We start from the raw sequence: 25,865 nt of genomic DNA on the forward strand, positions 1-25,865 counted from the left end.
GCCACAGTAACTGTACACGGATGGGAAAAAATCTACCTCGATATGCATACAGCAAAGCCAAATATGAGCGATATTAACTTTTAAATGCGTGGTGGGGATGATCAATGACACAGGATGTGCATTTCGACAGATAGCAGCCTCACAAGTCTATAATATTGTTTTTTCCTTCACCCATCACTACAATCTAATTTATTCTGAACAAAACTTTTGCCGTTATTGAATCTATAGATTATAAACATAATGTGTTAAGTCATTTCAGCATAAACAACAGAACAAATGAGACGCACATCATGGTCTGTTTAATAAAAGTGGTTATTTTAATTTCCTGTTCCCTCCATCATGTTTGTACAGATCTGAATGCTTTTCAACAAACAAATGAAAGTTTCTGTCTTCTTTCTTGTAGACAGACATTTCATCTTGATTTGTGTTTTGCCAGTTTAGTGCTGGAAGCCACCGCAGTTCCAGTGAGAAACACAGAATAGAGATTGCTTACATCAGTGGTCCCAGCTGACTGTAACATCAGGATTTTATCTACTGGATTAGGTCAGCAGCACACAACACTGAGAGAGGCGAAAAACACACATTTAAACACCAAAAAGCTACATATACCTTTACTTTAAACACGCTCACTCGCTCACATACACTCACATACACACGCTGATATATACATACACATATGCACAGTCACTCGGCTAAGTTTCGAGAACGACCACACACAAACACCAGAAACCAACAGACACCAAAGTAACACCACTGACAGTACAAAAAATCAAAAAATATCTCAAAATATACATTTATTATTTACAGCTCAAGTATACACCCTGTCACTCTTACTATAGATAATCAGTGTGAATTTATCAGAATGTACATCGATATGTACAGAGTAAATACACTGTCTTAAATACTATAAATATAACTATGGCTGGTCACATAAAGATTATCTGCACGGTTAAATAAATGTACTTTTACGTTGCTATTGGGAAGTTCATCTTAGTAACTGAACTGACTTAACCTCGTTAACACGTAGACAAAAGAGACCCTGGAGTTGGAATCTTTGTTTTTGGTAAGAAATCGATACCTGTATCCAGGCTAGGTTTGGACCAGAGAAGACATTTTCCCACTTTGCTGCAGAGTTTCAGTGATTTTTATTGTTAGAGGGAATCTCAGCTGTGCTTTGTCATATTACGGCCACTCTGCAGCCAGTAGCGCCGATCGCTGCTAATTGTAGAGAAAAATATAAGCCTGCCTGCTGTTGTGCTTTCTTCATATATGACCCACTGCATTAGCATTAGTTCAACATTGTTATCTATGTATTGTGCATATCACTTTGTAGCTTCAGGTGCTTTTGTAGACTTATGGTGCAGTTTAATTTTTTATGAGGATGTATTTCAGTGTGCAGCTTTATGCTTTAGTGGAGTCTTGCAGGATGCAGCAATCACAGCTATATTACTGACATGATGTTTAAGTTTCATCACCCCTTTCATTCACAATGATTTTGATGCTTATTTAGACATAAAATTATTTTGTGCTTACCCAAAATGTGCTTTATCCAAACCAAAACTGCTTTTTTTAAAATACAGGTTAAGTGTCTACCTCAGCTTAAGTGCCATTTCCATCACATGTAGTTCTCATGCACAGTTTTTACAGGAGGCCCTGTCAGCTGCAAAGTTAAGTTGCATCTACAGATGTTAATACTACTCTTTTGTAACTTGTATCTTTTTTATCCCCTATATCATGTTTCCTTTAATGCAGACTTTCACTCATTAAACTCTTTCATTTCCATCATGGACAGAGGTTTCTATGAATGAAAGACGAAGCATCATTTGAGAGACAGGGCAATAGATTTGAGCTGTATTGTCTTAATACCAGTCAGTCCCAAGCAATGCATCACAGCCATTGTAGGTCATCAACTAAAAGCAAGAGCCATGCTGTAGGGGGTACTGGCCATCGTATCATAGGGATTGCTTAGCAAAATAGGATGCAGGGTAATAAGAGCTCTCTGCTACTGGCTACCACAAAGGGATGACAGGGCAAAATTTTACATAGTACTTCTGACAAGATGCCAGATGATGAGATTTAAAATACTATCATTTTGCACTCAAAGATAAATGTCTTTTAGACGATACAGCGGACTAGATGTTTTTGCCTTGTCATGCATTTCTGTTGAGCCTTGTCATCTTAAACTATTTGGCCCCTATATTTACTTTGCGCTCTTTTCTTTTTTACATGTGTGCTTAACAAACAACTCCAGGGTCTCCCCCTAATTAAAGTGCAAATTAATATGATGGAACATTGGTGAAAACTCTACATAATAAAATAATAAAATAATCAAGGGGGGAAAAAACCCCATAAAGCCTAAGGCAAACAGACAACACAGAATCTGTTCAGGCACCGAACAATGTGGCTGACTGTGCTTCACACTACATCTGTTCAGTCTCAAGTACTGGTGTTGTTTCAGGGAGGGGCCACAGGACAGTGTCATTGGCTCCTCTGCTGGCCAGCAGAGTCACCCAGTGGTGAAAACCATGTATTACCACTCACTGCAAACACTTATATCAGAGTACATATCCACATTATAATTCTAAAAATGTGCTATGATTTGAGATTACACAATAAAATAAATTAAAAAAAGGTTTCACTTTCACACCTCAGATCACAGAAAAAGACATAGAGGTGTAGTTTGCGGTGCTTGTGAAATTATATCTCTATGGAGTGGTCACAATTCGAGGAATGTACAATTCAGTTGGAACATAAAATACCATCCACTCAGGGATGACATATGATTAATCCACAGCACAGCATGGCAGTGAACCTGTTATTCAATGTACAGGTATAACATAAGAAACATATTCTTGAAGGGCATCAACCGTAAAATGTCTCGTCTGTTTAACCGAGCAAACAGCCGTGCAGGTGGAGCAGACAGAGCGAGGTGTCTGCTCTCCTCTTCCTCCTCCACATCACAAGAGGATCTGTATCTATGGTGTGTTGCCACGGCTTCCCTTGGGCAACGCAGCTCTATTTTTAAACAGGCAGGGTCACCAGCAGCTCTCATTCAGTGGCAGACAACACATTTGTGCATGCACAATTACACATGCGCATCTGGACGTGTACACGAAGACGAAACTCACATTTCCAATTCCTCCTCTGCATTCGCTTTTCTGACAATGAGACAGACAAGCACGAAGCTGCCCTCTGATCAAACACACGTCGCCGTGCTTGTTCTTGCTCGTGCATTGCCGCTGCTGCCCTTCTAAGGCTTTAATTAAAACAGCATGATTAAAACAATTGATTAAAATGGAAAAGCTTTGTCTTTGCCATCTAGGTCTGGAGCTGCACAGAGACAGTGGGAAGTGCTTGCTGAGGGGAAGGATCCTTTGAAAGGAAAGTGCTGCTCTGTGTTAAGGCTCAGAGATGCTCTAACGATAGCAGGTGCCTGTGCTTCTGTGTTCATGGCATGAAGAGGCAAAACGCCGCCCCTTGACTTGCACTATTGCAGTGTATATGCACAATTTACGGTGACATCTCAAACTATTGCACGACATATATGTACAGTATTCTACATCAGTGGGGGAAAAACAAGATAGAAGGAGATCCACATTTGAATGAAGACACTATTGTGACTGGTTATTATTGCTGATGTGTGATAGGCACAATAAACTTAAAGATATAATGTGCTTGTAACACTGTTTACGCTATTGGAATCAATTGTTAGATACTATTTTTTTATTGACACATTTTCTAGATAAGAAATCTTCTCGTACCGTGATGCAGATCAGGACAAGATGAGTGCTTTTCTTCCATCTCCTTCCATCCTATCCCCACAAATAACAATCCTTTCCAGGTGAACTAAAAGAAGCACGAGCTGATGAACACATATTACAGTTCACTACAATGTAAATTATGTTAGCATTACAAAAAACCTTAACCTCAACCAGAGCTTTTGGACTCTTCTATATTTCATTTGGCTCTTTTTCCGCCCCATCTCCTGGCAGATGGAGATGGTTGACATATCTGTTTGGTCTCACGTTCTCATGAGCTCTTCATCATGTCTGAGACTGACATGCAATTAGCGGCACAAGACGATGAGAAACATAGGTGAAGGGTAATGGAGCAGAATGAGGGGAATAGAGGGATTTTGCTCTGGGGGTTAAGGTGTGATGAATGCTGCAAGTGAATTTTCTCTCCCTTTTTCACTCCCACTGCCTCCCTCTCTGTAAGCAGGGCAGGGGTTTAATGGCGGGACTTTTTACGTCAGTGGATCATAGCTCAGACTCGGGCGAGCCGATGTTTTGGTAGCCCGTCTTGGTGCTGGTGCCGTAGTTGGTGTTGGTCATCTCTTGGGTGCCACCGGGGCCCAGGTAAGCGCGGTGGGCAGGCATGGGAGAGGGAGCCTCGCTGGGGTTCTTGCTGAGGATGAAACGCTGTTCGTCCTGCTCTTCCAGGTTGGAGATGTCCTTCATCATACCTTTACGGTAGGAGACGGAGAGCTTGTTGGAGCCATCTGAGATTAGGCTGAAGTGGCGGGCGATGAAGACGATGGGTAAAGGCAGCATGGCAACGACAATGAGGGCATAGGCCATGGCTAAAGCCCAAGGAGGATAACTTTGGAAACGGTCCGAGCCCTGAAACCAAAAGAATTCAATGAGGATGGTCGACAAAATCAAATGAAACGAAGGGAGAGATGAGAAGAGGTGAGGAGAGAAAATTAGATGAATTGCAAGAAGGGAGGATTTGGTCAAATGTTTCTCAGTCAAGCAACTTCAGTGCTTCTGATTACTGACCTCAGCTTCTACCCAGGCATTGTATCCTGCAGGACTAATGGCCATCTCGATAACAGTGGCACAGATGAGCAACACCAAGACAGCAGGGGACACAAACTTCCACATGTAGAAGTAGAAGGAATATGGCCTGAACCCAAGCATGTCCTCCAGGTCCTGCATAAACCTGTAACAAGGTAGAAAAGATGTCTCAACAAATATACTCTGAGTAAAACGGGGAAAATATTGAGTTTTTTGGTGAATGTTTTCTTGTGAATGAAAGAATGACTGTGCTGTAGTATGAGGGCCTAGTCTTAATTTTGCATATCTGCAAATTACCTCTTAGTTCCATAGATCCAGGCTACAGAGATGTTCTCCAGGATCACCACCACAATGAGGGGCAAACCAGCAGAGTAGTCATCAAACATTGCCACAAAGTAATTCCCTGAACGCAGCACGAACAGTAACCCCAACAGGAAGGCTATGATACAACAAACCACTGAGGGAGGCAAGAGGAAATATTGAGTTAGAATCATCAAAGGATAGAAGAAGAATATAAGCAGAATCAGCACCTACCACACAGAATCTCTTTGCGGATCTTGAAGGCATCCAGTATGGGTGTGGTGATGCCGGTCATGGTGCCGATCATGCTTCCCAGGCCCAAGTTGATCAGCATGAAAAAGAACATGACGGACCAAAAGGGACTGGCAGGGAAGTGAGTCATGGCCTCTGTGAAGGCGATGAACGCCAGACCGGTGCCCTGAACTGCCTAGAAGATGGAGAGATATCGCCCACTTAACATTATTTATGCAGTGTAGCCATGAAGGCGATTTATAAAGAGTTCATAAAGATGCACTTTGAGCGGGATAGTGCATTAAGCTTAAAATTACAACATAACAGAGACCAACAATCAAATTATGCAAGCCAATTGCTCTTGAAAATATTTCCAGGGGCCTCTCAGTGATCTTAACTAGTAAGAGGCACACTGAAAAGCTTTAACAACATTAGAGACTACACAGGGGTGGCCAGGCAGGTTATGAGCATATTAGCATAACACAGAGATGAGTTATCGTCTCTCTGAGAAAGTTATAGCCTCTGGACTCAATCTAACAAGGTCATTTTCAAGCTAGCGCGGAAATCATCTGTAAAGTAAGGAGTAGCAAGATGAATTTGAGGGTTTAAATTAAACCGATGGAGCTGGGGAGGCAAGGTAACATACTGGTTTGAGCTCAGGGGATCAGGCTAAACATGCTCAAATCCAGTGATTCACAGGTAACCATGTAGTGGCATCAGGGTACTCTCCAGAGTGCAACTCATAGCCTAAACTAACTGCATAGCAATAATAATTTGTATCCACTTACACCAAATAAATGCCCGTAGAGACCTGAAAACCCACAATGATCCAACAAAACTAAATAATCTGCTGTATTCTGTACGCTTTATCACCCAAGTATCATACAGACTACCTGGACTCATTTTGTCATTTTTGGCTGTAAAATTACAAAACAATTCTCATATTTAGGGAACCATTTGAAGACAGCAGTACCTTGTGAATGCTTTGAGCTACGATGATACATTGAATATTGCTGCATTTTGTCTCTAGCACAAATGGCAACGGAGTTATGGTCACTTTAAAAGTGCTTGTAAAATGGGTTTGGCACCAAAAAGAGAGTTAATTACAACAGTCACTGATCATGAAATAAAATCACAACCTGAAGGTTATTAAGCAGCTCATAACAACCCAGCTACTTTATACTCATTATATAATAACATAATAAAGTACATTTACTCTCAATGGTAACGCTAACCCAAATTTGTCTCTGGCTAACAACATAAAAGGATCATTTGGTCTCCTTAATAATAATTTACCTTTACCTGCAGCCACCTTTCTCTAATCTCGAAACTATCCTTCGTGTATTTCATTCAGATATATAATCAGATGATCATCTCTGCCTCGAAGATTTATTCCCCCTGACCTTGTTCAGTTCATCCTCCAGGATACAGGGATCCAGGCCCAGCTGGGCAAAGTTTTCCTCCTTCACTGTCTTTATAACTGCGTACATTTCTGCGTAGTCCTGGGAAGACAGGTGGGAGAAGTTGATGTGAGGAGGGATGAGCTCTCTGCTCAGCACACCTGTGTTTAAGTAGCCCAGGATCTTCTCTGCATTCCTGCACATGGGTTGGAGATGTATAGAAGAAAAACATGTTAGTTTTCTATCTGAGATTGCTGAGGTTGCATTTGCTTCAGTGCGACGCACTTACTCGACGACACACTTCTCGTTCATGACATTGGCCTTGAACCCCAGCACAGCGAACACTACCAAAGTGGCCAGGATGGAGGTAAGAAAGTTGATGATGGAAACCAGTGCTGCATCAAAGTGGCAGTTATTGTCTCGCTTGTTGTAACTGGAGAAAGCGATGACGCCGCCAAAGCCCAGTCCGAGCGCAAAGAAGACCTGCGTAGCTGCTTCTCTCCACACCTGTGGTTCCAACATCTTCTCCAGCTGGAGAGACAAAAAGAGGAAAAGATTGTAAAGTTTAGATAATGTTTCATATTTATTCTAAAAATCTCCAGAATATTATTATTTCATATATTTAACATATCACGTGTTTTCATTGGATGATTTAAATTAACATATCCAGCACCATAAGCTAAATACATGAACTGACTACACTATCTTTTCCCGGTGCATGTGGTTACCCTGTAATGACGAATATGAAGTCTGCTTGGAATTTTTTATCCCAGATTTTTGACCATGTTATGTGGATTTAGGTCTAAATTGGCCACTCAAAAAGTTAACACAGCAGCCACACTGTACTTGAACACTACGGGAAATATGAAACCTCTACAGAGAGTTTTCTTAAATCAGTTGTACGTATCTGAGAAAAGTGGATGTGCTTATGTATGAGGCGGCTATAAATCAGAAGCAGGTCATCTACTAATTGAAGGTTAGTGGTTTGATCCCAGCTGCATGTCCTCCAGTGAACGAATAAGCGTCCTTGGGAATGATACTTATTTGTTGATTGGAGTATGAACGTGTGTGAATGTCAGATAGAAAGCAGTGAATGTACGTGTATGAATGGGTGAATGCTGCATACAGCTCTTTGAGTGCTTTAGTAGAAAAGTGCCATATAAGAACCAGTTGATTTACCATTTAGTCCTGTTCACTGTAAGTGGAAAACTTAAACTTCATCTGAGCTCTACTATAATATTCATTTTGGAGCTAATCAGTCCCCAAATTAATGCACATTACGTGATCATACAAAGGACATAATAATGTAAATGCATTTTCTTCCACAATAAGTAAGGATGCTGATCTTACTTTTCACTTTTCCATTTCCACTACCTATTCTGGCTATTTTTGAATAATTTTATCAACACCAAACTGCCTGTACTACAAAGCACTTTGCTGTCATAAACCTTCACCACTAGAGGGAGCCATCAACCCAACACAGAACAAGTGATGGGCATTCGTGACATTTTCCTGTGAGAGGATCTGAGTACGTGATGCTAAAACCATCAGCCACACATGGCTGAACAGCCTGGTGGACCAAATGTCACTTAGAGTGTCACTTGTCAGCAGCGTGAGAGGAGAAAGCTTCAGATTTTAGTCTGTAGTCCAACATAAAAACATTCTGAAAATGTTCCCTTTTTTTCTGTGGTCAAATGAACTCTGACTGTCCCTCACCTTAGGGGTGAACATGTGAGCGATGCCATCCACTGCTCCCTTCAGCATCAAACCTCGCACCAGAAAACAGAACAGCACCACATACGGGAAAAGAGAGCTGAAGTACATCACCTAAGAGAGAAAGTCAAGTATATTAACACTGTGTTTCCATGGATATGCATTAAGAGGTCTTACACATAGAGGAAGATGTGCAAAGACACACACACACACACACACACACACACACACACACACACACACACACACACACACACACACACACACACACACACACACACACACAGTGTTTTGTGTTTGCTTGGCACTGAATCTGTGGACTGAAACATGAAGATGAATTCGTGAAGTAAAATATTTCTCCCTGCAGCATTTCAGGGAATCGCTACAGAACTGGCTATGATAATTAGATCATCAAGTTTAGGGTTTAAAATAGTGTGTCAGAACTTGGCGATCGGCTCTTTGTTGTGCTTTTTCCTACTGAGACGCTGGGCTGGATGCTGCTGTTGCGTATGACTCATTCGATGGATCAAGATTACAGGATGTTGTTGCAGTTGTTGCCAAACTAAGAATTTTCCATCTGCATCCTGAAACACTTTCTGTTTGGTTCAGTTTAAGTTTATTAATGTTGCATGTTCCTTTCTTCCATAATGTGGATGAGATCCCAAAATAGACAAGTGCCGACAAGAGGCTTAGCATCGTACCTTCGCCTAAAAAACAACCCCAAACATTCTCTGACGAGGATGAATCACTGAATAAAAATAGAAATTTCAAGTTGTTGTTTTTTTCAAATTATTTTTGGTTTTTATTCTGGGTCTGTGTTGTGTATGAATGAATTCAGAATCCTAATTTCAATAGTTAGCAGGTTTAAGCCTTGTTTTGTTAACTCAGTGGAACCCTGTACCTTTCCAGAGGACTGGATGCCCTTAATGACAGCCAGGCAGACCATGATCCAGGCCACCAGCAGGGACAGGGTCATTTTCCAATTCAGACCTCCAGTGTCGTCGATGCTACTGGTGATGTTAAGAGCCTGGCGGTACCAGAAGTAAGTGGTGGCTGAGCTCTTCTCACATTCTGGCTCCACAACTGTAACAGCAACAAACGGGAAGACGGGGAGGGAAAAGCACACCGATAATGAAATGCATCCAGTGTACTTTTAAAATAGAAAACCTGACAGATGTTTTATCTTAAATAAAATCATTTGTAAAAGGCCAGAAATGGAAATTTAGTAGCAGCAGCTACAAAAAATAGCACAGTATGAAAATTATTGTTAGTCTTAATCTATAAATAATGCATTTACATAAGAAGTATTTTCATGATTTTTATAATTACTTTGAATGTAATTCCTTACTTCCTTGAGGAGAAAATGCAGTTGGCTTTTGCATGAATTTTACAAAATAAGTGATTTCTTCATAATTTACAGCCAAATATTTCAAGTTTTTGGTTTTATTTCATTGTAAAACTCTTTTAATGAATGAAAACAACTCAAAAAAAATAGATTGAAGATGCCGATAGCCTAATGGTTTATGTGCACACGCCACATAACTGTGGTGTCTGCAGTTTGATTCCTGGCCAGCTGACCTTTGTTTCATCCCCCCCCCCCCAAACCCCCCCCCCCCCACACACACACACACACACCTCACGTTCTCAAGTACATGCAAAAAGTGCTTTAAAATGGCCTGTTAATTAGGAACAGAAGTGAAAAAAAACCCTGTAAGGTAATGATTAGTCAGCTGGCATAAATTAATTAGCAACTGCTTAAAGAACAGAAAACATTTACAGGTTCCAGCTGTTCAAAACTATGAAATCCTATTAAAACTTCTTTCTTCACACTTTGAGAACAAAATGGGTCATTTAGAAAATAATAATCAGGAGATTATTTGACAGTGAAAATCATCACTATATGTTTATAATTTTCCTTTTTTACAGAATATTTTAAAAAAACATACAAATATAGCTATGTTGATACTCTGTTGCAGTAAAATGGAAAATAAAGTAGAAATAAGTTAAATCGCATTTAATTATGTAAACCTGCTTAATTACAATGCTTTCCACCTTTGGAAATAGTTAACATCACTACATGCCCACTGATTTTACAACCATGAGCAGAGTCAGGATCCTGCCCTCTCATGCTAATGAAAGTTGATGCCTTTTCTTCTGCCAGAACCTGCATGTGCCCCAAAGACTACCAGCTGCCAGCCATTAGAGCTACTGACCCTCAGACGGGTCATGCGGTCTGACAAGTGCCGCAACAGAGCTGCCATGTAGCATGAAGCGCAGGGCCGGCCCAGCAATAGAGACAGCGCAAACACTTATTTGCTAGATGTCTGCCGAAACACTCCTGCTTGACCACAGAGCCACAGCAGAAAGCTGCTTCAATGCAAAGGCATCCTGCTAAGTGCCGCGTCTGCATCTCCTGCCATAATTACTGAATATGAAATTACCTCGTTGGAAACTGTAGTATTTATTTATTTTTCTGTACTCGGTGTCATGGGGCATAAAACAAAATAGCATTCATGTGGACATGTGTTTTCTGCTCTGCGTTTATGTTCAACCGTTTGCAGCCGTTTAGTGATTTAGTGGACTGTACTGTTCACTCACCGGCTTGAGTTCCATTTCTGTGGATGGGGCATTCAGCCCAAGGCAGTGGATACTGAAAAGACTGGAAGAAGTAGAAGATACTCCAGCCAATAATCACGTTATAATAGAGGCCCACAAAACCGCAAACCTGAAGAAAAATAAGAGGAAAACAGCAACACTTAACATTGTGAAAAACAAATCACACAAATCCAGATTGTTTATGCCATGACTCTTTTTCTTGAGTCATGGCATAGATGCAAAGCACACAGCTTAAATTAGAGTGCATATCAATTATTGAGCTGTTTGCTCTCAGCAGCTAAAGCTCGGGTCCTCTATGAGGAGGTATTTATAGCTCCTGATCTCCCTCTGCCATATCCGAGCTGCCACACGCCTCATTGCCCCGGGCCAGGTCTTTCCATCTCCGCCTTTGCACTGGATGGATGAAATCACTATCAGGAAGAGAGTCAAACAGAAAGGCCGACAGACTCATTTGCTGACTGGCTATATTTTAAGCTGGTAGCACTGATGGGTCACTACTTCTGCTGCTGCTGCTGGGAATAGTTTGTGACAGCGATCGGCGCTGATCTTTGCATGTTGCTCTCTTTAATGCAACAAAAGGAAGTAATATGAGCAGGCAGAGGGAGTCCGGCACAGCATGTCTGTAGTCTTAGAGAACAATGAGCATTTAAAGTGATGAAAATCATTCTTTAACACAGTTGTGTAAAGTGGATCTTGGTCTTAAACGCATTTGTATGTCTTCACAGGCTGTTTCAATCACGATGCAAAAGCAGCACAATACTCAATTGCATTTAAATAAAGCAGCCATAAATAAGGCTCACTGCCTTTATTAATCATTGTTTTTTTATGGATGTATAATTGAGTAAAATTAATAATAATTTAAAAAAAAGATCAACTCAGATATCATAAAATGACCATTAGATTGGAATATCATCTGTTATTTATTGTTTTACAGTCCGGTGATTCACTACGAGGTGGAAAAAATATGTCACCAAATTTTCCACTAACAGTAAAACGTCAAATCTTAGTTGCTCATAAATAAATTTGCATTGGTCCAGTGGTTAGGCAGCGAAATGTTTATTTAACTGGGTTAATTTAGAGAGAGAAGCACAAGTATTATCTATTTATATTTATTTATTTTAATAGAGTGGACTTCATGCTGGATACAAGAGTAAATCTTTCATGGCAGAAAAACTGAGAAAATCATGACCTTGTGAATTTAATAAAAATGAATAATTCATGAAATTTCATACAGGCATTCATGAACTCACCAGAATGGCCCCTCTGATTTTTCTTTTATTGCCACCGTGACAGAGACATTTGTGGTTTGACCTGAAATGTCCACATAATTACTGGATGGGTCACCACTAAGTCCCGATTTTGACTTCTGCGGGGTATCTTTGTAAAGCCTACAGCGTAACCGATTTCAGTGGCCGACGTCATTGCCCCTGTGCATTATATGTTAATTAGTCTGTGGTCATGTTTTATTTGCAGTGCCAGACATGAAACAAATAAAACGCTGGAATGTTTTTGCACACATCCATTCTGTTTCAGCAACCTTTCTCCAGGAATGTGCTGACATTTGTGAGTCTTTATTTTGCTACTATGATTATTAATCTTTGTAATGAGGCTTTGGTTGTTAGTCTCTCACTGATAAATTCAAAAACTGCAGTGAAAGGGTAAATGCACAGAAGGAATTGCCAACACACCAATCACAATATTTGTGCCCTGCGTCAACCCTACATGCAGTAACATTTCTAGGGAGGTGTTGTTGACGTCAATATGTCCTCACAGAGCCACTAACATGGTTGCAAGTTAAAAGTGACAGGCATCAGTGAAGTCATTACTTATCACATGTAAACTGAGTGTGAATCGGAGGTCATGTTAAGCGACATAACCCACTTACCATCAGGCTGGAAACCCCGATGCCGCCCAGCCTTGGGTAGACGTAGTTCCACACACCAATGCTGCCACGCCTGATCCTCTGACCCACCGCCAGCTCAAGGAAGAACAGTGGGATGCCAATGAGGATGAGAAGAATCAAGTATGGCACCAGGTATGCACCTGAGAGAGACAGAGAAAGAGCAGGGGGAGGATAATTGGCTGCAACATCACAGATTATTTTGTGTGCTTTTTTAAATCTATGCACAGCGAAGGACAAAAGCTCAAAGCAGCAGAGGGGATGTTGTTAAATTTTTCTCTCTTCTTTTCTTGGATCCTATTTTTGGAATCTATTCTTTTCGTCTTCAATGCCCCTCACAATTTCTTTTTCTTCCTCTCACTCCTCATTTTTAACTTCCATTCATTCTGTCTGATATCTCCATTTCCATTTTCACAAAGGGGGAGCGATGCGGGGAGAGCAGCAGGCACTCACAGAAAACAAGTCACGTCCAGTCATGCTTACGTCAAGAAATGAAGGGGCACCATGGTGACAAAACCATTCAATGCCGTAGAGGATGGGTCAGCGATGGAGAGCAGCCTGTTTTCAGACTAAAAACAAACGCCGGTGACGTTTGACTCAAATAAAATTTCTGATAACATCGGAAGTGGCTATTAGAGGTAGCAGCAGACAAAGAGAACAAAGACAAGAACACAGTGTCGTGTTACACAGTGTCGTGTTACACAGTGGTGTGGAGAAGTGGCTAATGTGCTGAGCTCTTTTTGATGTCTACGTCGGGCAGCAGACACACGGAACAAGGAAAATGTGGCGAGATAAAAAAAAAAAAAACAGCCGAGATGACTGCTTTAGTTTTTGTTTTTCCTTACATACATTTCACCTGAGCCAAAACAGTGATAGTCCACACTATTTATATGCTTTTGACAAGATATCAAACCACTATATATGAAGAACACACTAGAAACCCCATATTTAGGGATATGGGTCTTCATGAGCAGGTTCTTGGTGCAGATAATATGGTATCGATTTCTTTCTTAATTTAAAAAGAGAAACTGTTTGAAGTAAAAGCTAAATATAAACATCCACAAACACAATGAATGTAAATGCTTCCACACAGTTAAACACTTAACATTCATTCGTGCTGGTTTTGTCTGACCACCTGTGGGAGACTTTAAACCGACTTGCCAGCCAGCACTTTGCTCCACATCATCACAACGCCAAAGGAGGAAATGTCTTTCGGAAGTGTTTCACGCCTCCTGTAGAGTTCAGAGACTCTGAGAATCAGTGCCAAGGTACACTAAAGCATAAGTTTTAATACTCTAGCAGTAAAACTTATGCTTTACTGAACCTTTTTTAAATTTGTTACAAATGTATTTTCCTGTGTCTCGTATATATTTAAGTGTGTTGGCAAATGGTAGTCCCTATTTGCAAATTTAAAGAACTGAGTGATATTTGCTGAACACTGCGGTGATGACATGAGTTTATCCTGCATTTGATTATAAGAGAAAACAGTTAAATTGTGTTGAAATGAATCCAAGTATGACTACATTCAAAAGATTATTTAAAACTTGAGTTGTTTTATTATTTTTTTCTGTAAAGACAAACTCAAGCATATTGCGAATAGTAGGTTTCACCATGAGGCATGAGCTCAACAACACAAATTAATTATGAATATTATTTAGTTCTAGGTGAAATGCGTAAGTCTAAAATGTGTGTTTGTCATGAAAGGCTTGACTCAAAATATTAAGAAAGTGATGGAAAACTTGATAAAGGAAAAGAATTAGAGACAGCTTGTCATTATCATGGGAACAAGCCCAGACAAGACAATGCAGCACCTCCCACCAAGTCAAGCGTCAGCGGGGACACTTATTAATGTGCACAAATATGCACACACTCTGATTAATATGAGCAAATGCACGCACACTCAGATTTCGCTTTGTTATCACACGTTTCAAATACCCTCTCTACACACACCTCCCACACAAAGCACTCACGATGCCTGAAAGCCAAGGAAATTAATATTTACTCTTCGACTTCCTCCATTTCAGTCATCGCCACCATCTCATCTCATCATAATACCAGTAAATCACGCTACCTGAGAGACAAGGCTGAGAAATCTGCTACAAAAGCAAACAAAGCCTAAAGTGGAGGATCTCGCAACATTATGCCAGACCTCTCGGAGCTCCCTCGTCTCGGTGAGGAGACGACCTCGTCTTGTAGCTGCTGACAGCACGGATTGGCTAAATCTGAGAAACACTGAAGAGACTGTCCCTCTGACTACAGCAGAGGAACTGGGTTAATGTCGTCTGTGTGTGTGTCAGATGCAACAGCAAACACTGCTGCTGTCTTGTCTGTCCCAAGTCCTGGAAGCTAACCTATAATAAGATAATAAGATGCATCAGTCAGAGCAGCAAAGCTTTACACAATAACTGTTACAACTGCTGCTGTTCACGAGATGAAAAGCAACACTGTGCTTCAATCGTCACAGCAAACGGCTCATTAAAATCACATTCGTCTGTGTGTTCAAACTCTTGCTGCTAATTGTTTTTAATCACTTCCCCAGATGACTTACATGGTGTCCCTCAAAGCTCAATATTAGGCACACTATTTACTCTGTGCATCAATATTTTTACTGTCCAGCTCAGCTCGACATTACAAGCACGTCCTGACCAATAAACGTCTATCCTTCATTTAGTCAATACTTTTTAGGCTGGACTATTACAATTCTTGCTCTAAAAGCTCTCTGAAAAGTCTTCTGTTGATCCAGAACACTGCAGCGAGAGTAGTAACTGGGACCAGAGAGAGTGAGTGTATTTCTCCCAATCCAGACAGTCTTTTAAAATCCATCTCCTCACATACAAACTTTTGAATAATCAGGAATCATCATATGTTAAAGACCTCACAATACCATAATTATCCTAATAGAGCACCTTGTTTTTACACTGTAGGTTTTTCCTCGAGTTTCTAAAAGAAGAATGGGAAACAGAGCATTTGACTTTCAGGCCCCTCATCTCCCAGTTTGGATTCAAGAGACAGACACCCTCTCTACTTTTAAGCTTACTTTCCTTTTTGATAAAGTTTATAGTTTTGACTGTATCAGGTGACCCTGAACCTTCCCCTAGTTATGCTGTGATAGGCTTAGGCTGCCCAGGATGCACTGAGCATGTCTTCTTCACCTTTTCACTCTCTGTGTGCATATGCACCACCACCACATCCAACCACTAGTTTTCTTTTACATTTTGGCTTTTTAGGGTCTTAACCCTACAACATAAAGTGTCATACGGTGACTGTTGTGAATCACTGCTATAGAAATAACAGTGAATTCAATTGAATTCAATAATGATTATATATATGTAAATATATATATATATATATATATATATATATATATATATATATATATATATATATATATATATATATCCATGTGCTAAGTTGTCACTCAGCATTAAAATCTTAAAATCTGCTGAAGAGCTGTGGCTTGACCTACATCACTTTATGCTGAATATCTTGCTCAGCAATGGTAATTTCTAACTAGGCAGTTATACCAAAACAAGGCAACCACAGCAAATGACTCTGACACCTTCTGCTCTGGACTGAATTCTTGTACTTGTACTATTTCTTGTACCTTATTGCAGGCCTGAGCTGCAGCAAACCTTGAAGTTAGAGACACTCGCTACTCAGAGACACATAAAAGCATTAATAACATTTATAACAGTTTTAATTATTGTGGTTATGTGGATGAATTTTATTGTTGCGATCTTGTGTAATTTTTCTCAGCGCTCTTTATCTTAGACTCAATGATATTTATTGAATGAACAAACGCAACCAATTAAGTGAAAAAACAGGAGATAAATTAGTTGAAATTACTCACATATTTCGTTCTGTGATGTGATGGAAATGAGGGATTTATGACAGCAAATAATGTAGAATTATTATTTATGTCAATCATCAAAAGTGAGCATATTTGAGCAAATAGTTTCCAGGCACACACAGGGTTACGGACAGGAGTGAGGAGAGCAAACAAATGCTTAAAGGTTAAAGAAAATCAGTGAGTGCTGTTAAGTTAACTACTCCCATCTGGCCACTTATTTAATGAAATATTTTACAGAACTAATAAAAAAAATCACTTTAACTGCCTTGGCTTGGCACCTCCTGTTAACATTACTCAGCACCCTGAAGGATACATGTTCACCATGGGTGGCCTGTTTATAGGAAGCGAAACCCAAACCCAGCAAATATTATTTACTCCAACTTTGGTCACAAAAAATGTTCAGGTTTTTCTGCTTCTATCAGACAGCCAAACCAAATTCATGCACACATATTCATCCACCTACCCACACTTTTTTCTAGTGCTGAGTACGCAGGATTAAGCTACAACACACCCGAAAGATAGAGACATATCTATAGGGACTTCAAAGCTTCAACAATATTTACGAGAGTTTTGATTGTTGTGTTCGTGCATCTGAATGTGGAGACTGTTTTGAGTGACGGGATTTATTACTGTGATCTTGTGTACATGTAATTTATTCTTAGCTCTCTTGTAATAGAGAGCTTAACCTTAATGAGACTTCTTGAATAAATAAACTTACCTAACTAGGTGGGACTTAAATTAGCTGAAATCACTCACATTTTTCTGACTGTGATGTGATGGAAATTAACTTTTATGGCAATCACTAAATGTGAACATTGTTACTCAACTCATATTTGAGCAAATAGTTTCCAGGCAGGACTGTGGAGAGGAAACAAATACCATGCTTAAGGAAAGGACAAAATATAAAAACAGTGAGTGCTGTTAACTGCTCCCATCTGGCCACTTATTCCAGTTCTATGAGACAGCAAACTACAGGGTGGGCCATTTATATGGATACACCGTAATAAAATGGGAATGGTTGGTGATATTAAAGTCCTGTTTGTGGCACATTAGTATATGTGAGGGGGCAAACTCCTCAAGATGGGTGGTGACCATGGTGGCCATTTAGAAGTCGGCCATCTTGGATACAACTTTTGTTTTTTCAATAGGAAGAGGGCCATGTGACACATCAAACTTATTGGTAATGTCACAAGAAAAACAATGGTGTGCTTGGTTTCAACGTAACTTTATTCTTTCATGAGTTATTTACAAGTTTCTCTTTGTTCACAGCCATTGACATGTCGAAGAGGTTAACACGTGAGGAGCGGATCGAAATCGTGTTGATATCTGGTGAACGCAGTAACCGGGTCATTGCAGCAGATTTCAATACAAGACACCCTACGAGACCACCCATCTCCCATGCTACAGTTAGCAAACTGCTTGCTAAGTTTCGTGAAACTGGTTCAGTGTTGGATTTGCCAAAATGTGGACGCATGAAAACTGTCACTAATGAAGAAACATCAGTGGCTGTCCTAGCTTCATTCAGCAAGAGCCCACAGTGTAGCACTCGCCGCATGTCACTGGAGAGTGGCATTAGTCGAACATCCCTTCGGCGGATATTAGCTACTCACAAACGGCACCCTTACAAACTCCAGCTCCTGCAGCATCTCAACAAGGATGACCCAGATCGGCGCACAGAATTTGCAGAATACAAGAATTGGAACAGGACCCTCAGTTCACGCAGAAGATTTTGTTCAGTGATGAGGCAAACTTTTATGTGAATGGTGAAGTTAACAAACAAAACCACCGCTATTGGTCTGACACTAACCCACATTGGATGGATCCCTCCAAGACTGTTGGAACAACAAAAGTGATGGTTTGGTGTAAATGGTAAAAATGGTAAATGGCCTGTATTTATATAGCGCTTTTACTAGTCCCTAAGGACCCCAAAGCGCTTTACATATCCAGTCATCCACCCATTCACACACACATTCACACACTGGTGATGGCAAGCTACATTGTAGCCACAGCCACCCTGGGGCGCACCGACAGAGGCGAGGCTGCCGGACACTGGCGCCACCGGTGTCCGGCATATACCCCATGGTGTGGTATATGGGGTACAACGATAGTGGGTCCATTCTTCATCAATGGAAACCTCAAGGCCACTGGATATTTGAAATTGCTACATGATGATGTGTTTCCCTCTTTATGCACTGAAGCTGGCACGTTCCCTCAGTTTTTCCAACAAGATGGTGCACCACCACATTATGGGTGCCAGGTCCGAGCATTCCTAGCTCAACAGTTTCCTGGAAAGTGGATTGGTCGTCGTGGGCCAGTTGAATGGTCCCCAAGGTCTCCCGATCTGACCCCCCTAGGCTTTTATCTTTGGGGTCATCTGAAAGCAATTGTCTATGGTGTGAAGATATGAGATGTGCAGCACCTGAAACTACGGATACTGGATGCCTGTGCTGGCATTTCTCCTGCGGTGTTGCTATCAGTGTGTGAAGAATGGGAGAAGAGGGTTGCATTGACAATCCAACACAATGGGCAGCACATTGAACACATTTTATAAGTGGTCAGAAACTTGTAAATAACTAATGAAAGAATAAAGTTACATTGAAACCAAGCACACCATTGTTTTTCTTGTGACATTACCAATAAGTTTGATGTGTCACATGGCCCTCTTCCTATTGAAAAAACAAAAGTTGTATCCAAGATGGCCGACTTCTAAATGGCCACCATGGTCACCACCCATCTTGAGGAGTTTGCCCCCTCACATATACTAATGTGCCACAAACAGGACTTTAATATCACCAACCATTCCCATGTTATTACGGTGTATCCATATAAATGGCCCACCCTGTAGTTACAAATTCATGTATTCATCCACTTACCTCCACCATTTTTCTGGCACAAGTAGGGAAACCTCCAGACGTTCCCCAGACCCACAGAGAAGCCCACCTGGGCCAGGATGTACTCCAACTTGTTGTTCCATGCTGGTCGGCCATCCTCTGCATCTGGGTCAGGAGAAGGCAGCAGGGCCTTTACTGGCGCAGTAGAGCCAGGACTTAGACCCATACTCATCTGACTGCTCTTATAGTCCATGGGGTGCTCCAGAGACAGCAGGTCAGCCACTGACTCAGTGACCGGCTCATTGCTGTGCTCCCGCTGAGTCACCTTGGTATTCTTTGGCATGGCTGCGAGACCGGGGCGTTGACAGAAGCAAGAAGATGAGAGCCAGGAGAGAGAATGGATGGAGGCTGGCAAGTTTCCAGGGGATGAACTTTGTGGTTTAGTAGGTCTGCAAAGAGAAAAAAAACCCCCCAAAGTTTTAATCTAACCTTTCATTATGATTGATATAATGATATTTTATGTACAAAACTCCTTCTGGTAATTGTTCATCCATCATTATTTCTTCTTTTTTTTTAAAGCAATGTTTTTGTGAATTTTGCACAATGAAGATTTTACAGAAGGAAAATCATACAGTACAGAACTGCAGCCAGAATCAAGCTAAAAGTGGCACCAGGGTTTTCTTTAAAAAATGCAATTAATTCAAGAATATAAAGAAGAAAAATTACTGTTAAAAAATAGCTAGTTTCAGGCCTATAAAGCATCACAAGCCCAATTCAGGAGCCACACTAATGGAACATGATATAGAGCATGTTGCTTCAACTAGTTTCCAGAACTCAAAACGTTTCTAAAAACAGCAGCACTTCAGAGCCATGAGGCATTTCAGTAATCCAATTCATTGTGGTGAATGAGGTACAAAGATTGAAACACAATCCATTTCACAGCAGGGCCCATTTTACTAAAGTTGGGTCATGTGAATAGGATGACCAGCAGCATAAAGCCTGTCTGTGTGACTACTGGTTTCAAGAAAAAGCAGTAAAATGAAGGCCTCTGAGCAGATTTCATCAGTTATTAGTGTCTGTATACTTTTCTTCTTATTGCACAACTTCAAAATCTTGTCTACATGTTATTTTAACATTTTTGATGCTGATCGAGCACAGTAATAACTTCTTGTGTTAATTTTTCAGAGGCCCGTTACTTTTTGTCCAGAAGATGTGAGTCTCTTGGAATTGTGCTAATATTAGCCTATCCATCCATTCATACAAGGGTCCTAGCCTATCCCAGCTGTCATATTATTATAAATATTAAGTAATTTAATAACAAACCCAAATTTAGCATTACACTCATATGCAACGATGGACATTTATGCACTAAACATCCTGTTTACTTCATGTTTTGGTTTTCTATGGAAGCAGAAGCAGTATAGAAACACAGCACAGGATCATTAACACTTCAGACACATCCACCAAACAAGAGCAGGAATACTTGCCCACTGTTGCATATTCCTGCAACACCTTTGCTTGCAGCAGAACTAGTCTGAAATCTAGTGGGGTCATCTTTCCACAGTTAGCCCCACAAAGACACGGTGTAACAGGGCAAGCCCTTGTTTTACTGTAATTATGTCCCGAGCTTTTTTGACAATGAAAAACTCAGCTCAAGCAACTCAGCTGCATTTGTAATCAACTGCGGCTAAAGTAAAAAACAAACAAAAAAAAACAGCTTGTATGTTATAATAAGTCACTGATGATTCAAGCATCTGAGTATTAGTGGTATGGTACCGGTGTTAGTCTGGTCTTGCCCACAAAAATTTGTTTACCTTCACCTCCGTTCCTAAATTGACCGCAGTTTAGTCAGATATTCAATCGGAAAAATGACTGAAAATCATGAAAATTAAAAATAGGGAGTAAAATAAGTCAAGATCTGCCTTAAACTATACCGAATGTGTTGAGTGAAATAGCTGCACTGCACATGACGAGGGGTGGTCTTTGTGTCGGTGATCTACTCCTGCAATAAAACACAGTGGGAAACCCCGTAAACACCAGCAACCTAATTCTTTTAAAATTAAAATGTAAATTTGTGGTTGCAAGCATGAAAGCTCAAACTGACATGCTTGACCTTCAAAGACTGGTGTGAAAATCACGTGAAGACACTGTGAGAAAGTTTCTCTTTGCTGTAAATGTCAAAAGAGCTGCTAAAGGAGTAGTGGATGAATGAAAACAGACCTTGAAGGCAGACCCCCTCAACCCGCCCTGTCTCCTACCCCCTCTTTTGCTGTTGTTTCGCTGTGTGGGAGGAGTTTGATCTGACTTTTCACTCTGGCAGTTCAAGAACAGAGAATAGAAGCCAGAGGTGTTTGATCTGAAGACAAAACTTCTAATCTTAAAAAACAGATGCACTCGACTGAAATCAGAGCCGGTCCTGTACTCACAGCGACTTCTCAAAGAATAGTTGCCAGCCGGCCAGACTCTTAAGCCCATCCAAAGTCTGAACCAGTAGCACGCACATCAAATTCCTCAACTGCAGTCACGACACGCAGCAGCTCGGAAGCTGAGTGCTCGAAACAGATCCCAGAACAGCGGTGACCTTTCCCACAGCGGTCTACAACTGCACAATACTGACTCATCATCACACACTCTCTGAATGAGGTGTGAAACAACAGTGTGCATGTTTGCAAAACAAAATTATTTTTTGACTCAGCTGCAGTTTTGGCACTTGCAACCCTGAGCCCTGCAAGAATGTCCACATGATGTTTTTGCCCTATTTTCCAAACGAATGGAAATATTGGTATAGTTAGTAACAAACTGGCCTAATTTCTACTTATGGGTTGGGATGATGGTGGTCTGTTAGACACAAATGGCAGATAGGATTGCCACTGTGACCTACTAATAGCGTGTGGTGAAAGTTTTCGATGTTGTTGTAGCAGTACACAGCAATTTTCTGGGTTTCACAGTATGTGCTGACACAGATGGTGCATTACAGAGACAGCAGGACTTCACATACAGTGCAAGACACTGTTACAGATTATGACTCAGTTGTCAATCACCATCTGAGGGAAACAAAGTGACAAGAAGTGTTTTTGTTTCTTTCAGAATACTTTGAAAAATGATTGTGCTTGCACAGAAAACAGAACATTCATGCAAAGAATAATGTGCTGCAGACTTTAAAGCGTTTGCTTTCCAAAGGAGTGATGGCAATAGACCCCTGTGGCTCGTGTGTGTGGCTGCCTCCTCAGAGGCAGATGCTTGTTCCTGCTTCTTCTTCCTGGAACTGTATTCCCAACTCTCCTCAGACAGTTTTGTGTTGATGATGTAACAGTGCAGGTTCTCTACAAAGATATGCTCCACTTTTATCTAGTGTGGTTGCTAAGCAATGGCTCTTCCTGCAAAATTGAAATCCCATCCCTGCAGCATCAGTGGTCGCCTGCCTCTCCTCTCACCATCTCAAATGGACAGACATAATATGCCCTGAAGGACGGCTGCAAATAACACAGAGCTAATGTGACAGAACAGTGGGAAGGAGAGAGTGGGAATACTGAAGGTGACAGTTTGTTGTGGGATCTGTTGCACTGTCAATCAGGCAGCAATCACAAACTGTCTCACTTGCAGATCTTAGATTTGACTCATTTCTGGATAGAAGATGGTGTCACTGTTGCATTTGGTTAGATGGCACGATGCCATGCAGGGACCACGAAACTGATTCGCTCCTGAACAACAAAGAGGCAGAAGGTGGGATCAGAACATCACCTGTGTGGCCATGTTCAAGCATCCTTCAGGCATGTTTTACACAGGCCCGTGGTCATAAGCACGAGAAGTAACTCTATACGTGTGTATAACCTCTGATACCTTGTCAAGGTCAAACCAACCACCTTATAATAAAAATGCGGAATTGCAAAAGGCACCGATGTAAGTCAGCAGATGATCCGCCTCCCCGCAGAATTTGTTATATTTGAGTCAAATTTGGACACACATGGCGCGACAGCGTCAAGCAAGGGATTAATAAACGACGCACACCGTGAATGGCGCGGCGAAGCCACCATTTGTCAGGTGATGTGTTGAAAGCTGTCGCTCTTCTCTGTTAAATGACTTCAAGTAGGATGTTTTTGCAACTGTGCAAGTGCATCGCGACAATACAAAACAATTTACTCGTCTCAGAGCGACACCACGAATGCATTAATAAATAACACAAAAATTGTTACCGGACTGCGTTTCTTACCTTTTGCTGTGTGTAGAATCGGTTAGAACGACTCACTGTGATAACATACATCCAACGTACGATAAACTAGCTTCATTCAGGCACGGTCTCCGTATGCACCATCTCTGCGCGTAAAGAGATGCAAAATCACAGCTTCCAGTCACATAGGGCGCATGGTGCGTAAAGTCTGACGCAGGAGCTCGGCGCCTGCCACAAGTTTGGGCTCCTATAATCACATTAACTTGAGCAGGTAACAATTTATTGCAACCGTTTGTCTCTCTATGTAATGTTCTCTAGATCTGAAAAACACACCCGCTCACGCTTCTGGTTTCCACGTGGTTATGGCTGTGTTGTGGAATAAATCACCCCCCAATAGGATGGAGAAATTACTATGGTAAGTCACGACGGTGTCTGACGCAGGTTTGACTCATCCGCTCGTGCGCACGTCAGCAGTTGATCCGAACAGCTGCAGTGGTCCCAGGATGTTAAGATAATAGGGGCGTCACACAGGTAGCCTTTAATCAGATGGATCAAAGGAACTGACTGAATATGCTAATGTGCAAATTGCATTCGTCTTCTTCTTCTTCTGCTTCTTCTTCTTCTTCTTCTTCTTCTTCTTCTTCTTCTTCTTATTATTATTATTATTATTATTATTATTATTATTATTATTATTATTATTATTAATGCATTGGGCCAGATTTTTCCCCACACTCTTTAAAGTTCACAGTTCACTGCTCAGTTGTCTTTGGTCCTTACCTAACAGGCGTGTCGATGTGTACCCACAATTAAAATAGGTGTGAAACGATGGCAGAGTCATTTTTCTCTCTGACACTAGTAATTTATTCTGCGTGTGGCTCTCCTGCCTCACTGGGTGCCTCGCCCCCCACCACCACATATACAGTAGACAGGTCTGCTGCACAACCTTGTAGTTTTCATTCCAGTAGTTTGCTGGATGATGACACAACACGGATGACAACATGGTAGATGCTCTTGGTAACATCGTCTGCCTGTGCCTGGGAGTTGTGAGTTAAACAAGGATACAGTCACAGTTTATTAACTATCACAAACCCAAAATATGCCCATAGAGCCAGATATATGTTGGGTCTTCACAGTTCAGGTGTTTATTCTCAGCTACTACTTTGCACCATAGTCCACCCTATGATTAGAAACCTTAAAAGGAATAAATGTGGAGGACAGTCTAACCCTTCTGTACGTGCTAACCTCAGGATAATCTCTGCTTCCATCACAAGACTCACACAAAACACACACTTCCCTCTCCTCCCTCTCTCACTCACAAGTATACCGCATCTAACTGGCAACATGTATGCACAGTATGCTTCCTGTCTCCTTCAATTCACTCATGTGACTCACTTTCCAAGGGCTGGCTGCTGGGATCAGTTGCCATAGCAACAACTGATCATATGATGGTTACTCACCCTGTGAGCATTTTCATTTCTTTTCTCTTTTTTTTCCAGCCTCCTCCTCCTCCTCTCGAGTACCTACTGGCATTCTGCACCACGGCAGTGAATGACCTGCTAAAGTATAGTATAACATCCCTCCACTTTACAAAATAAAAACTTATTGCAGGACTGATTTTCCTGCTTGTGGTTCATTGCTTCTGATGTGTGACTCGACTCGTAAATATAGAGTTTATCACACCTTTAAATTATGCAACAGAAGACACAGTGTCCTCCCACATCCTGTCGTAGCCGCAATTCTAGTGCAGCATTAATCACCTAAAGCTTCATGAATAACCACAAGCTATAATTCTCAGTGATGGCTTTAAATAACTAGATGAAAATCACATTTCATATGTGACAAATAGTGGCAAAGGAGAAATTTATGTTATGGGCATGAACATGACTCGCCATCACTACAGCTCTGATCTCAAACATCTCAACCCTGTGCCGGGTTATTTTTATGTACAGCACAGACAGTAGGTGAGGGACAAGCTGCGGCGAGACCGATGGATACGGCCTTAATATTTCACATGTTGTTAAGTTAGAGCACAGAACAGAGGGGTAATGAGCCACTTG

General features: G+C 41.1%; 1 protein-coding gene across 1 annotated transcript; it reads right to left on the reverse strand.

Annotated features, from left to right (window-relative positions):
- Window positions 1-294: 294 nt before the first annotated feature.
- On the reverse strand, window positions 295-24,327 carry slc6a17 (solute carrier family 6 member 17). The gene is made up of 12 exons (XM_026154380.1): window positions 23,851-24,327; window positions 19,683-20,089; window positions 12,945-13,102; window positions 11,042-11,168; window positions 9,345-9,526; window positions 8,447-8,557; window positions 7,020-7,261; window positions 6,734-6,926; window positions 5,334-5,526; window positions 5,097-5,256; window positions 4,782-4,944; window positions 295-4,622 (listed from the first exon to the last, which is right to left on the reverse strand). Exons 2-12 carry the CDS (start codon window positions 19,981-19,983, stop codon window positions 4,260-4,262), a joined length of 2,193 nt encoding a protein of 730 aa, XP_026010165.1. The 5' UTR covers window positions 19,984-20,089; window positions 23,851-24,327; the 3' UTR covers window positions 295-4,259.
- Between the last annotated feature and the right edge of the window lie 1,538 nt (window positions 24,328-25,865).

Source organism: Astatotilapia calliptera, chromosome 20, assembly GCF_900246225.1.
Source record: "Astatotilapia calliptera chromosome 20, fAstCal1.2, whole genome shotgun sequence".
Lineage (NCBI taxonomy): Eukaryota > Metazoa > Chordata > Actinopteri > Cichliformes > Cichlidae > Astatotilapia > Astatotilapia calliptera.

Bases quoted from the DNA above. Each gene is read 5' to 3' on its own strand.
- slc6a17 (XM_026154380.1), bottom strand. From the start codon at position 19,983: ATGCCAAAGAATACCAAGGTGACTCAGCGGGAGCACAGCAATGAGCCG. The intron at 9,527-11,041 runs GTGAGTGAACAG...TTGCTGTTACAG, and splicing joins CAGAAATGGAACTCAAGCCG to TTGTGGAGCCAGAATGTGAG. The intron at 5,527-6,733 runs GTCAGGGGGAAT...TCCATCTTCTAG, and splicing joins TGGAGGATGAACTGAACAAG to GCAGTTCAGGGCACCGGTCT.